Below are 15,907 nucleotides of genomic sequence, written 5' to 3'. Positions count from 1 at the left end.
CAATTATATTACTTTAACGCAGAAGGCGGTATACTTTAGAGTAGATTATCCTATACGGATTCAATTAATGTATACTACTAACATCTAAAATACTTATTTGTTACAGACATATACGTTCTTGCGCAAGAACCATAACACTTTTTTTAAACTTTTCTTATACTCTAAATGAAGAAGCGCTTTCTTTCCCTGATACAGTAGGTGATCACCCAATACCTCAAGTCAAATAAGTCTGCCGGCACTTCACTACTGTCCCTACTGCTCTTTCTACTGGTAAGAATGAATGGGTTCCTCTGTAGCGTAGTTAACGATAATGCTGCTAGACTTGTCGGTCAGTGACTACACTGGCTGTGGCATTCAGGTTCGGAATAAAATAGATATACTGACTTTGTAGCAATAAATCACTTTCCTTCGGGATAGTTCCTATCTGGATGCAGTTTATAAGGAGCGTCCCCTGGCTCTGGAAGAACCGGGTTTAGCTCTGTTTTGTAATCCAAAATAGCTACCGCGAATAACTTATTTTCAGGCTGCCTAGCTGTTCTGGTATCTCTCTGCTTTCCCTGCCCTTGGGCGATATTCAAGACTTTAGGTACATGACGATAGGTCACGGTGAGGTGGGAAGATCACTTGCTCTACACCGCGGTCTCTTCTCTGATACCGGAATTACAGCCTCGAGCTTCTTACTCCCGGAGGCCAACGTTACCAATATGCTCCCTGCACCGATTACCTGGCAACAGTGTTTTATAGCAGTTGGTATCCTTAACTAGCTTCCCCAGGCTGAGTCGCCGGGTTTAGCTACGGGTCATGGGAGCTTTCGCATAAATTATCCACTGATGGCAACTATCGAAGCTCTCTTGCTATTAATGGCTCAGTGAGGTGTCCCCTGGCCCTTAAGCCGGGTTTAACTCTCCTGATCCGTGGTTTTAATAGTTAATATACACTGAGATTAATGTACTTTACCACATTCAGTGGTATACACTCTATTCACAAATCAGCACTTTTAAGTGTCAATGAGGCTGCTGTGTAGCCATATGATAAGAGCTGTATGTAGTATCCAGGGAAGCTGTTACAGGACAAGGGAGCTGTTCAAAGTCTAAGTGAGCCTGCCTTTGGGTGGATGGATATCCACTCACTACTCCCCTGGTTATCAATGTCTGCAGTAGGGCTATCGGTGCTTAATAAATACACCGCTGATGAACTGCACCATAAAGAGGTCCCACACTGTTAGGGCTAACTGCTGTCCCCTCTTCTCCAATCTGTGCTTAATATAGGTGTTGTGCAGGAAGGCTGGCGTAAGGGAGGCACTGAATTACAATAAGGGGCCGGGTCACACTCACCACACCTCTCTCCGACTTCACTATGTTACCTCAGGACATGGCAGGACTTTGCATCAGCTGTCGCATTCTCTGTCACTGCTTTGCCTCTGACAGCGCGTATGCTGCCGCTGGATCTGCACTGCTCAAGCAGACTGAGGCAACTCCTCCTGTCAGTACCCGGTCTCCGCCTCTTATTCGAGGATGCGGCTTATCACACACACTCCCGGGCACCTTAGCTGCGGCCAACTGTCATGGCGCCGCCCCTGTGACGACGCGGCCCGCCTCCTCAGTGATGCTGCCGGCTCCCTCAATCTAGCACTGCCGATGGTCTCCCCGCCTGCTGCCGCTGACGCTGTCGGACAATTTGGTAAGTTTAGGGGCACTCCCAGCACCGCTGTCCGTCCTTCCTGCTGCGTTACTCTGCTCCCATAAAATCCTATGGCTCCGTTACTCTCTCCTCTCCTAGCCGTTGTTTTTTCTCTCTCCAGCACCTTCTCCCAGCAACTGTCTCCGCAGCACTATCCACGCGCACCATAACTTTATTAACTCCGGCAGACAACGCTCAGATACTGTTGTAGGGACAATGCCACCATCCATCACCACTTGGGCACAGAAAAGTCCCCGCTGCCCCATTCAATTGACATCCCCCATCACATAACACGTAACACCTTAAGTTGACAACACATAATGTGCAATATATATACATATGTACATGAAGGGTATTACATTTCTCCCCCTGGCGATCAAGTTGGCTCTTTCCATCACAAAGGCAACTTGATCTCCATTTACCATTAATCCCCCATTATAACACAGTACGTATTATAATCTCTTCCACTTTAAATGTAACAACAATTTACAGGTATACCTCCAAAATATGGCCAGGAATATACAATTTGCGGGTGTACTAATCTATCTACTACTGTAGGACACCCTAATTGATCATAGGTTAACATTCTTGGAGGTCTACGCTCTCTGGCTGTTAACGGAGGTTCAATTGGGTAATCACGGCCCGAAGTTTCACTCCCCCAACTCTCCTCCGTGCCTATATTGTGATCAAGGAATTCCGGCTCTTGGGTTGTTTCCCTAGGATTTCCTGCATCTGTCATTAGGTTGAAGTCCAATTCCCATTTGCCAGTTGGTTCGGTACTTCCTTCTCGGTAAAAATACCCCATTTCATGGTCGATCTCATCCTCTCTAACTTCTTCAACATCGGGACTCTCAGAAGAGGTAAGTTTCTTGTTTCTATAGGTCTTGGGTACCAGATTTGTGGCCAATTTATTACTCTCCTTATTATCCATGGATGGAAACACAATGTCCTGAGTAATGGGTAATAAATGCTGTCGATGATAGGTAAGTATAGGTCCTACATCATTTTCAGGGACAATCTGGTACACTGGGATACCGGGCAACTGTTTTAATACTAAATACGGGACTTCTTTCCATCTATTCGCAATTTTCTGCTTGCGAGGGCAACCCAGTCTCTTAAGAAGGACACGATCTCCTGGTAGTAATACTTGTTCCCGTACTTTTCGATTATACAGTGCTTTATTTTTATCGTTTTGTTTCCGTGTGGAGCATTGGGCCAACGTATAAGCATTATTGAGTTCCTTTCTCAAGTTGGCAACATACTTAGAATGCGAAGGGGCCTTTACAGTTGTAGGAGAGGTGCCCAAGCTAATATCAATGGGGAGTCTTGCCTCTCGACCAAACATTAGTAAATATGGGGAAAAACCTGTGGCTTCATTTCGGGTACAGTTGTATGCATGGACCAGGTGACAAATGTATTTATTCCAGTGAATTTTCTGTTTTTGATCCAAGGTCCCCAACATGTTTAGTAGAGTTCGGTTGAACCGTTCCGGCTGAGGGTCTCCTTGTGGATGATAGGGAGTGGTGCGGGACTTTCTTATTCCACAAAGTTCGCATAGCTCTTTGATGAGATGACTCTCGAAATCTGGTCCTCTATCAGAGTGAATGCGAGCGGGTAAGCCATAATGTACAAAGAATTTCTCCCATAGAGTCTTAGCCACCGTAATTGACCTCTGATCGGTTGTCACGAATGCTTGGGCATATCTAGTAAAATGGTCTGTTACTACCAGAATATTAGTATCTTTCCCATTAGGACTCTCAAAGGAAAGGAAATCTATACATACTAAATCCATAGGCCCTGAACTTTGGAAACTAACTAGATTTGCAGCATGCTGAGGTAATGTCTTCCTAAGAATGCAGTTTCGGCACTTACGACAATACTCTTCAATGTCTCTATTCATCAATGGCCAGTACACTCGTTCAGCTATTAAATGTTGTGTTTTGTCATATCCAAGGTGTCCATGTTGATCATGAAGAGCACTCAACACTACAGGCCTGAGATCAGCAGGGAGTACCAACTGTTCTTTGGTTACTCCATTTGGAGGTTTTGTTCTTCGATACAACAGTCCCTGTTTTAACACCAAATTCTTTCTTTGACGACACAATATCTTATACTTTAGCGTCACTGGATCGGGTCTTACAGCCTTTGCAGGATGTTGAATTTGCTGCAGCATACCTCCTATCTCAAGGTCATCTTTTTGTGCTTCACGTAACTGTTCCTTGGACCATTTAGGTAAATTTCTCATTTCATCATTTGTAATCCAACAATACATTAACGGTAATGAGGTTCCAGAAGCTCCCAGTGCACTAACCCTTTCTAACATTTGATGCTGCATGACAGTCAATTGATGACACAACCCCTGCAGATCTGGGGCTGGTACCTCTATCCAATCATCATTTTCACTGCTAGTGCTGGAATGAGGCATGCGGGATAATGCATCGGCATCAGTATTATTGATTCCTGGCTTATATCTCAATGTAAAGTTGTAGTTGGAAAGAGCAGCCAGCCATCGGTGCCCGGTAGCATCCAGTTTTGCAGTAGAATTGATGTAAGTTAGGGGATTGTTGTCAGTATGGACTGTGAAATTAACTCCGTAGAGATAATCATGGAATTTATCCACTACTGCCCACTTGAGTGCCAGAAATTCCAATTTATGGACTGCATAGTTCTTTTCACTCTTAGACAAGCTTCTACTGATATATGCAATAGGGCGCAGAGTCTTCTCTTGCCATTGATAAAGAACCCCTCCTATACCCTCCATGGAGGCATCGATATGAACTTCATAGGGTAGTTCTGGGTTGGCATAGGCTAACACCGGGGAGTGAGTCAGATGATGTTTTAATTGTTGAAATGCTTCGTCGCACTCCTCAGTCCAACGGGGCCCAAATTCTTCTTGTGGATTATAATACATTCCAAGGGTAGATCGAGGTGTCCCCACAGGGGGATACCCTTTAGTAAGTTCAGTGAGAGGTTGAGCGATTTGGGAATATTGCGGTACAAATCGTCTGTAGTAGCCACTGAATCCCAAAAATGACCGTAAGTCTTTCAATTTCAGGGGTTTAGGCCAATCCTTCACAGCAGATATCTTATCAGGGTCAGTAGATACCCCCTCCCTACTGACTACATGTCCCAAGTATTTTACGGTGTTCTGACACAGCCTGCATTTATCAATGGACAGCTTCAATCCTTTGTTATGTAATCGGTCCAGTACCTTCATTAACCTCATATTATGTTCTTCTAATGTCTTTCCAAACACTATGACATCGTCAAGGTATACTAGGACTTCTCGGTAGCACATGTCCCCCACTACTTTCTCCATTGTTCGTTGAAAAGTTGCAGGTGCCCCTTTGATACCCTGTGGCATTTTAAGGAACTCAAAGAACCCGATCGGACAAATAAATGCGGTCTTAGCACAATCATCTGGATGCATCGGTATTTGATAGTATCCTGATCGTAAATCCAGTACGGAGAACCATTTGCTCCCCTGAAGACAGTCCAGAGCTTCTTCCACTTTAGGTACGGTATACTGGTCTTCAAGCGTTCTATTATTGAGAGTTCGGTAATCTATACACAATCTTATGTCTCCGTTCTTTTTACGTGCCACTACTATGGGTGATGCATAGGGACTTTGAGATTCAGCGATAACTTGGTTCTCCAGTAGGAATTTTAGGTGAAGGCGCACATCGTCAAAATCGGCTGGGGCCAATCTTCTTGATCTCTCTCTGAATGGCGTGTCATCCGTCATTCTAATTCGATGTTCCACCCCAGTGGCCGTTCCTAAATCCCAATCACTTAATGAATATACTGCTTCGATTTTTTTCATATCCCGGATTAGTTTCTCTCGTTCGTCCTCGGAAATGTCGCTGCCTTTAAAACACTCAAGTATCCGTGTGCTGAAGGAGGGATGTTCAACCGCATCATTTCTAGAGTGTGCCATATTCCTCGGGGATGCAAAGGAATTTAGAGACTTTGTCTCTTGGTCAGAATACTGGGACATTATGTGACCTTGGTTTTGGCACCATTCAGACAAGGTTTTGAATAAATTTGAATTAGTCCCCACAATCACAGAGACGACTTCTTGTCCAGACGGAGGATCAGGACATACCAGGGCTAAAAAGGGCAACGGGGTAGGGGAATCGGCAGAATCGTCTAGGAACTGAAGGTGAGAAGTCACATATCCCAAATAGGGGTATTTCTGATGACTCAATCCCCAGATCACCAGTCCATCAATGGGGTTCAACGGTACATCCGCCATATGTTGTTGATACCAGCTCTCAAAAATGATTGAAACTTGTGACCCACTGTCCAACAGCACCTTACAATACTGGCCATTTATTAACGCGGGTACCATTGGTGCGTCTCCAACTATACCATGGTGCATTAAACTAGACCAGGGGGTGCTCCCCATTGAATTTACATCGATGAGTTGGGAGTCGATGCGGGGTTCATCGGCGTCCCTTGTGAGTTTCCCGACAGTGCAGAATCCCTAGAGTCAAGTTGATTTACTCTTCTGCTGTATCCTCCACGTTGAGGGCATTCAAAACTGCGATGGCCCATTTGACCACAACTATAACAGGTATAGTTCCCTCTATCATCAGATCGGCGATTATACCCTCTCCCCCGACTCATAGGTGGAACTCTGGGCAGTTCTTGGGGCCGAGGAGCTTGTATGGCAATAAGCTGATCTAATTTTTTATTCTGTTCTTCCATTAACTTGTATAGCTTATCAGCTGGAAGTGGTACTTCAGGGGCTGGTAATATAACTTTTACTCTCTTTAAACTTTTGTCTCGATTCTCAATTTGAACTTCTTCCAGCTTTACCTCTTTGATCAGTTCACCAAGAGTTGGGGCTGGCACCTTGGACATACTGCACCGCAGCCGCTGTGCCACGGGATTAGTGGTCAATGCTCCCCTCAGCACGTACTTCATTCGTCTTTCATCTACCTCTGTTCCTTGAATTCCCCCTTTTTCCAACAATTTGTACAGAATTTTGTCAATGCGATATATATAGGTGGTCAAAGTTTCGCTTGGTTCCTGATAAGTATGATTTAACCGGGACAATATGTCTCCAACATCTTCTAATGTCCCAAAGGAGTAGTCTAAGGCATCGAAATAGTCTTTTAGAGTGGCCGTACTATTGCTTCTCCTTGTAGCTTGAATGATGCCCATTGCAGGCCCCCGAAGACTTTCAACGATGCGTTGCTTCTTCACATGTTCGGGACATCTCCATTCTTCCGAATGCTGTGAGGCCGCTTCTCTCCAGGCCTCATAACTCTCTTCTCCGGAGGGTACTGGAATTATACCAGAAAAGATGCGCAACCTTCTGTAACCCCCCTCATAATGCCACCTCTCGAATTGGCTGACCACCCGATCCATTACATTATCCATCGAGGGATCCGCCACCGGCTCACGATTAGTATCAGTTCCAGAAGGCTGGATGGGGCTGGGCTCATGTGCAGTTGTCCCATCCCCAGCGTGGGCTAGTTGTGGTTCTATGGGGTTTGCTCCCTGATCCTCTGGAGGACATTCCGGCCAGACTAGTTTCCATCTTTGAGTGGGTAACTGTGAAGTTATGATCTGGGCGGGAATTAGGTGGGAATCTAATTTACTCAAATTGGTGATTAACACCGCCCACACTTCTTCGCCCCCAGCTCGGGTCCTCTTGTCAATTAACTTGGGTCTATTGATGCCATATAATTTGTCCACTTCCTCCATAATTTCATCATCGGACAAGTGTTCAAACTTTCCTTCAATCCCAAAACTGCAGTCTATGTCAAGCCCATGTTTCTGAATCCACTCAATTATATCCAGTTTATTTAAACTCTCCATCCTGTGTTGCTTGGATCTCAGCAGTGCCTCCATAATGTAACGCTGCTTTCCTCTATGTATCCAAAGATACTGATATGAAGTGCCTCCACCCCAAGCAGTGTCGGGTGTACCGACTACCAATCACAGTTATAGTTATAGTTGGTGACAACTATCTGGGTGAGCTTGGGGAATCACCCGTAATAAAGGTCCATGGAATTTAGCAAATGCACAATTTATTTAACAGCTTTACGTAATACAGACAACCGTGTATATTACCCAATACAGGTAGGTAATTGCAATATATCTATATATACTGTATATAAAATGATATAGCACACACAATACAATGTTGTACTTTACTGGAGCTGGAACTTGGTGATACCGCACTCCTAGTCCACTGGACGGACTCCTACAATAAACAATTATATTACTTTAACGCAGAAGGCGGTATACTTTAGAGTAGATTATCCTATACTGATTCAATTAATGTATACTACTAACATCTAAAATACTTATTTGTTACAGACATATACGTTCTTGCGCAAGAACCATAACACTTTTACTAAACTTTTCTTATACTCTAAATGAAGAAGCGCTTTCTTTCCCTGATACAGTAGGTGATCACCCAATACCTCAAGTCAAATAAGTCTGCCGGCACTTCACTACTGTCCCTACTGCTCTTTCTACTGGTAAGAATGAATGGGTTCCTCTGTAGCGTAGTTAACGATAATGCTGCTAGACTTGTCGGTCAGTGACTACACTGGCTGTGGCATTCAGGTTCGGAATAAAATAGATATACTGACTTTGTAGCAATAAATCACTTTCCTTCGGGATAGTTCCTATCTGGATGCAGTTTATAAGGAGCGTCCCCTGGCTCTGGAAGAACCGGGTTTAGCTCTGTTTTGTAATCCAAAATAGCTACCGCGAATAACTTATTTTCAGGCTGCCTAGCTGTTCTGGTATCTCTCTGCTTTCCCTGCCCTTGGGCGATATTCAAGACTTTAGGTACATGACGATAGGTCACGGTGAGGTGGGAAGATCACTTGCTCTACACCGCGGTCTCTTCTCTGATACCGGAATTACAGCCTCGAGCTTCTTACTCCCGGAGGCCAACGTTACCAATATGCTCCCTGCACCGATTACCTGGCAACAGTGTTTTATAGCAGTTGGTATCCTTAACTAGCTTCCCCAGGCTGAGTCGCCGGGTTTAGCTACGGGTCATGGGAGCTTTCGCATAAATTATCCACTGATGGCAACTATCGAAGCTCTCTTGCTATTAATGGCTCAGTGAGGTGTCCCCTGGCCCTTAAGCCGGGTTTAACTCTCCTGATCCGTGGTTTTAATAGTTAATATACACTGAGATTAATGTACTTTACCACATTCAGTGGTATACACTCTATTCACAAATCAGCACTTTTAAGTGTCAATGAGGCTGCTGTGTAGCCATATGATAAGAGCTGTATGTAGTATCCAGGGAAGCTGTTACAGGACAAGGGAGCTGTTCAAAGTCTAAGTGAGCCTGCCTTTGGGTGGATGGATATCCACTCACTACTCCCCTGGTTATCAATGTCTGCAGTAGGGCTATCGGTGCTTAATAAATACACCGCTGATGAACTGCACCATAAAGAGGTCCCACACTGTTAGGGCTAACTGCTGTCCCCTCTTCTCCAATCTGTGCTTAATATAGGTGTTGTGCAGGAAGGCTGGCGTAAGGGAGGCACTGAATTACAATAAGGGGCCGGGTCACACTCACCACACCTCTCTCCGACTTCACTATGTTACCTCAGGACATGGCAGGACTTTGCATCCGCTGTCGCATTCTCTGTCACTGCTTTGCCTCTGACAGCGCGTATGCTGCCGCTGGATCTGCACTGCTCAAGCAGACTGAGGCAACTCCTCCTGTCAGTACCCGGTCTCCGCCTCTTATTCGAGGATGCGGCTTATCACACACACTCCCGGGCACCTTAGCTGCGGCCAACTGTCATGGCGCCGCCCCTGTGACGACGCGGCCCGCCTCCTCAGTGATGCTGCCGGCTCCCTCAATCTAGCACTGCCGATGGTCTCCCCGCCTGCTGCCGCTGACGCTGTCGGACAATTTGGTAAGTTTAGGGGCACTCCCAGCACCGCTGTCCGTCCTTCCTGCTGCGTTACTCTGCTCCCATAAAATCCTATGGCTCCGTTACTCTCTCCTCTCCTAGCCGTTGTTTTTTCTCTCTCCAGCACCTTCTCCCAGCAACTGTCTCCACAGCACTATCCACGCGCACCATAACTTTATTAACTCCGGCAGACAACGCTCAGATACTGTTGTAGGGACAATGCCACCATCCATCACCACTTGGGCACAGAAAAGTCCCCGCTGCCCCATTCAATTGACATCCCCCATCACATAACACGTAACACCTTAAGTTGACAACACATAATGTGCAATATATATACATATGTACATGAAGGGTATTACAATTACAGTGCAGTCTATTTAACTGAACAAGTATATAACAAATGTATAATCAATACAAATAACCTACATATAGTCAATACAAATAACAAGCATATAACTGGCCAGCCAATATGGTTACATTTGCAGGTCAATTCTAATACAAATAGAACATTACAAGTACAATTCCCTACTGAGTTGTTGGCTGGGATAAAAGTAAGAAGCCATTCTTCATCTACAAAAAAGAACTGTAAACTTCCTCTATGTGCAGTAAATATAAACAAAATGACTTCCCTGTTTGCCCAAATATACCTCCTACTTTCTTACATTCCATTTTACGGTTATGTAATAGATGGTTAGGGATTTTTTGTTCAATCGCTAAGTTTTGTGGACCAATACCAGTACCTGATTAACCAATAGGGTGATTGGGCTGCAGTCTTGCAGGTGAAAGCTGCAAAATAAAATAAAGGCCTTATTTATTCCATGCGTGACAGTTGTCACCTGGTCAAATGTACTGTGGGGGGGGGTAAAACTATTAGGGTGGCTATGCCAATTTAACTTAATGATGGAACCATTACATTGTGTATATTGTGCTACAACGCCAGCTGGGCAGCCTAAAGTCAAACTCTCCTTTGTCACGGCCTGGCCGCGATTACGCCACTTACCTGTCCGTATTGTGCAGCAGTGTCTGGTTCAGGTCGCAGATGCCAGTCGGTGAATAGAGTCCGGCTGGGGATCTGTGCTGCCTCCACCTCTGTGTTTTCCGGCGGTGGTGTCACATTGCTGTTAGTCGGGGAGGCGGCAGTCAGGACAGCTCTGTGGTGTCCCCAGCTTCCTGTTAGTGGTTAAGGCAGGTCAGAAGGATCTACACTGTCCCCAGAAAGCCGCCATCTTTCCGGAGTCCACCAATGAGGCAACAGTCTCTGGATCAATATCCAATCAGGAGTTGCCCGGGGGGGGGGGGGGATAAAAGCCTCAAGTCTGCAGCAAACAGATGCCAGTGCTTTGCTTGTCACTCCTCAGGGAAGTTCAGCATTCTGTGCTCCTAAACCCTTTGCTTATCAAACGGCTCCTTCTACCAGCATCTGTTCACCTCCTGCTGCCAAAACCTGTGCACCTCCAGCTGCCAGCACCTGTGCACTTCCTGCTGCCAACACCTGTGCACCTCCAGCTGCCGACAACTGCACACCTCCAGCTGCCAACACCTGCGCACCTCATGCTGCCAACACCTGCACACCTCCATCTGTCGACAGCTGCGCACCTCCGGCTGTCGACAGCTGCGCACCTCCCGCTGCCGACACCTGCGCACCTCATGCTGCCGACACCTGCACACCTCCGGCTGTCGACAGCTGCGCACCTCCGGCTGTCGACAGCTGCGCACCTCCGGCTGCCGACACCCGGGCACCTCATGCTGCCAACACCTGGGCACCTCATGCTGCCAACACCCGCGCACCTCATGCTGCCAACACCCGCCCACCTCCAGCTGCCAGCACTTGCGCACCTCCAGCTGCCAGCACTTGCGCACCTCCTGCTACCAGCACTTGCGCACCTCCTGCTACCAGCACTTGTGCACCTCCAGCTGCCAGCACCTGTGCATCCCCGGCTGCCAGCACCTGTGTATCCCCGGCTGCCAGCACCTGTGAACCCCCGGCTGCCAGCACCAGTGCACCTCTGGCTGTCAGCACTTGTGCATCTCTTGCTACTAGCACCTGTGCACCTGTCGCTGCCATTACTTGTGCTTCAACTGCTAAGCCCTTAACCACGACTACCAGCTCCTGTGCACCTGTTGCTGCCGGCACCTGTGCTTCATCTGCTAATCCCTCAACTATGACTACCAGCTCCTGTGCACCTGTCACTTCTGGCACCTGTGCTTCATCTGCTAATTCCTCAACCACGACTACCAGCTCTTGTGCACCTGCCTCTGCCAGCACTAGTGCCCTCTGCTCTAGCTCCTCCTGACGTCTGGTTCAGTATTCCTGGTGAATCCTTCCGGCATCCAGTCTTTATCTTCTTTCAAGGTCCGGTACAGTACTCCTAGTAAATCCTTCCGGCATCCATCCTTTATTTTCTTTCAAGGTCCGGTTTAGTACTTCTGGTGAAGTCCTCCTGCATCCAACTATCATCTTCTTTCAAACTTACTACAGGCTTTCATATGCGAAGAACCTACTGTATATCCTCCCAGCTACTTTCCGATCTCCAGCTAAGCCAGATCCTCTGAATCTTGACCAGCATCCGGGCTCACAAAACACTCAGGTTCTGACATCCTTCACACACCACATCCATTAGATCAGGCATGTCCAAACTATGGCCCTCCAGATGTTGTGAAACTACACCTCCCAGCATGCCTTGCGCTAGTTTTAGCATTCCCTTATAGCGAAACTGTGGCAAAGCATGATGGGACTTGTAGTTTCACAACAGCTGGAGGGCCATAGTTTGGACATGCCTGCATTAGATCCTACAGACCTGTTGTATATCCTTTGTTACATGCACATGGGCAGTATGAATAGTGATTCTCTGAGCCTATGCTGATTACATTTGGCACCTAGAATCAAAACCAAATCATTTGAGGGTTTTTTTTTCCTAAAAGTAAAACACGATAATAAGTTAGAGCCAAACCCAAAACAAGATGGTGTCAGAACTGTGGATTTTGCTATACACGGACCACAGCTTATGGTAGGAACTGGACTGAAGGCTACTTGTAGAAAGCTGGAAGGCTTGATTCGGTGTCTCCTCGTGTAATTAGTACTAAGAAATTTACTAAGCATTTGATAGTAAGGCTGGGAGGTAAGAGCCTTGAGAGAACAACTAGGTAAGACAGTGGTTCCCAAACGTTTGTGAATCCCGGCACCCCAGAGCATCAAATAACCCCTAGGTGTTTATTATTGATAAATTCAGGTAAAAATATTGACTTACATAAGAGGGTGTTTTAAGTCATCCTTGGGGTCACCTATGTGGGGAGAGACAGGATTTGCTTCTCTTGTCCACAAATGTTATGATTGGAAGCCACAAGAACTGGTTTTGCCTGTTACATTGTTTATAAATAATTTAAGTTGGTCCTGGGCCACCAATCCAAGGCACCCCTGCAAGTGTCCCGAGGCACCCCAGGGTGCCACGGCACAGAGTTCGGGAACCACTGAATTAGGATCTAGTATTTAGCTTACTGGGCTGGAATCGGTGATGGATAGCAGGAAACAGGCTGGGACTAAGCAATACATATTAGAGTAAGGGGACTTGTACCAATAATGTATATCAGGAACCATATATGTGGTAATGGATATTGGAGCAACTGAGATGGGAATTAGTAATACATTTACTGGAGGAGATATGGTGAGCTGACTATTTCCAGTATGGCAGTTCCCATGCTCATAGGTCCATTTCCATTAGAACTATATACCAGCCCAGCGGCATACAGTGACATAGACTGTTGGTAGGGCATGCAAGAGGAGACAGTGAGAACTAGCGGACACCAGTGAACACAGGTAAGTATCATGGTTTGGATCATCTGCTCATGACAGGTGGTCTGTGAACATTGCCAGACTTTCTCACTAGGCCACAAAGCCATGGTAGTTTTTTGGGTACTTGTGTAGTTTCATGGCAGCACTTCCCAGTTGATCGCATGCAAATTGTATGCAAATCGCATGCAATATTTGCATACGATTCGATCTGCGATGCAATTTAACACACCCCCACTATCCACACCAGCCCAAAGCATGGCGAGCGCAGTACGCGTCCTCCCGACCTGTTCAAACCCCGACTATCCACTTTGGCAACGCTCACACCCTGATTTTTGCAGAAGGAATTTATCATTGCAGATGAAGTAGTTTCTGGTAATAACCAGTTCCAAAAGTTTCAACTTATGGATCCATCTTATTTTGGGTATGTATCCACAAGTGCTTTGTACAGAACCTGCTTCTCATTTTTACTTTGCTTAAGGTGCATACAGAGTTGGTGGGGGATGTATCCCGCTCCACTAGGGAAGGGATGGTTGGTCGGTGCTGCAGATCCTGGATCCTTGAAAAAAGGCCACACGGCCGAAGCCCGTTGGACTACGAGTACCACAATCCCCTACACCAAGTCTCCTCCACGCATACCCCTCACTACACCAACAGCTGTGTAACCGGCACCCGGGACCAAAGGACAGACCCTGACCCCACTGCACACAAGGGGAGACATAAGAACACTTTGCCTCATATGGTAGAAGGGGATCTGTTCATCACCCCCATCCCCAAAAGGGCTCTCCCTGCACACAGCATAGGTCCCACCATTATCGAGACATTATCACTCAGACCCTGACCCCGCTGCACACGGGGGAGACATAAGACTCATTGCCTCTTATGGTAGAAGGGGATCTGCTGATTACCCTCATCCCCGCAAGGGGTCCCCCCGCACACAGCTGAGCTCCCACCACTATCAAGACATTACACTATTAACTCCAGGACCACACGGTTGGTACCACATCCTCGCACTGCACCCACAGTGAGAGACAAGGAGGCCACCAGCCTGTGGGTCCAAGTGACTACTCCCATCCCCCACCCATCCTCAGTTGAGGAGATGTACACCCTTATTGTTACCACCATTATTACTTTTCACAATATTCAAATATAATTGATTGTACAGCACTGTACAAATTAAATCGACCCCCCTGACTACACTTATTTATTTTCACTGCATTTCACCTTCTCATCCACAACCCACACCCCCAACCCCCTCCCGAGTACGCAATCCACTAAACCCGAACAGTAAGGTGCATACACACTGTACAATGTTTTTGACCAATTTCCTTCATTTTGGCCCTTCAGTGTGTATGCGACAAACGATGAATGCTGATGCGCGTACCCGTCAGGTTGTTCATCAACTGTGCATGCAGCTCAATTTGGATATCTTTCAAAAAAGCCTATAAACTGTAGCTAGATCTTTCTTCTTTTGTCCACATCTTTTGACAACATCTTTCATCCAGGAAACTGGGTTCAAGAGAAATTGGTCATCAATGTCTTTCTGCGAAATTGGTCAAAAAAATTGTACCGTGTGTATGCACCTTTATTATGATCTTGCCAACCAGCTGGTCATGGTATTAGTGTTAAGTAATGCAAGATGCATCACTTCTATGGTAGGATAAGACACTAAGGGTGAAATGTAATAGGATGAGAGATTCAGAAAGTGAGAGATTTTGGGAGAGTTTTCCCATGTTTTTTAAAGCAGCAATCATTTACATGGCAAAATCAACCTGGTTTTGCAGTGTAATTGATTGTTGCTTTAAAAAAAAGGGGAAAACTCTCCCAAAATCTCTCACTTTCTGAAACTCTCACCCTATTACATTTGGCCCTAAGGGTGACATTCTATGGTATGAGATAAATGCGCATTTTTTTATCTCGCTCCACATCGCCGCTCTTCGCACTTTCTGAAATCGCATTTTTTAGTAATAAATCGCATATTTAATGGAATGCGCTTAAGAGGCTGAAAAGTGCGATGTAGTGCGATTTGCGGCGAAGTGGTGCGATTTTATGACACATAAAATTGTGATTTCTTCCGCCGGTCATGTGCGAGTTTTGGACCAACCGGAGTGCGATTTACAAGACTGTCTCCGCATGACTAAGAGCCCCCTAATCTATTGGCCCACCTCTGTCCCCTCCATTATGCATCACACCCCCTATATAAAGGGGCACTGGCGCCATTTCACTCTTTGATAGAAAGTAAGGAGCATGGAGAGGAGCAGTGGCAGTGTGAGCAGAGGAAGAGGTGTTGGTGGCAGAGTGGGGAGCGGCAGAGGGCTGAGTGCCTCAGAATATAGGCATCATGGCAGTTCCCAGGGAAGCCTGCTACTACACTTAGGATTTTGAGATGAGCATCACATACCACCTGTACGTTCAAAGAGTGCCGCCCACGCCGATTGACATAGACTTATCCCCGCACGTGCAGTGCCCTAATCCCAATGTGTGTGCAGTCTATAGCTCCCAGCACTTGAGGCAGTGGCGTAACAATTAGGCC

The 15,907-nt window shown here is 46.3% G+C and overlaps 1 protein-coding gene across 1 annotated transcript in view; it reads right to left on the bottom strand.

Moving 5' to 3' along the window:
* LOC146062913 (uncharacterized) overlaps positions 1 to 15,907 on the bottom strand; it is a 43,061-nt gene that overhangs the window by 4,212 nt on the left and 22,942 nt on the right. The window contains exons 5-10 of the mRNA XM_083174921.1: positions 10,588 to 10,757; positions 7,834 to 7,897; positions 6,098 to 7,622; positions 4,197 to 5,981; positions 3,821 to 3,823; positions 2,234 to 3,272 (exon numbers count right to left, since the gene is read on the bottom strand). Coding sequence (XP_083031047.1) covers positions 2,234 to 3,272; positions 3,821 to 3,823; positions 4,197 to 5,981; positions 6,098 to 7,622; positions 7,834 to 7,897; positions 10,588 to 10,757 — 4,586 coding nt within the window. The remainder of the gene's footprint in view (positions 1 to 2,233; positions 3,273 to 3,820; positions 3,824 to 4,196; positions 5,982 to 6,097; positions 7,623 to 7,833; positions 7,898 to 10,587; positions 10,758 to 15,907) is intronic.

This window comes from Crinia signifera, chromosome 3, assembly GCF_055691185.1.
Source record: "Crinia signifera chromosome 3, ASM5569118v1, whole genome shotgun sequence".
Lineage (NCBI taxonomy): Eukaryota > Metazoa > Chordata > Amphibia > Anura > Myobatrachidae > Crinia > Crinia signifera.
The sequence above is the reverse complement of the archived record's forward strand: the minus strand, read 5'-3'. Positions and strand labels throughout refer to the sequence as shown.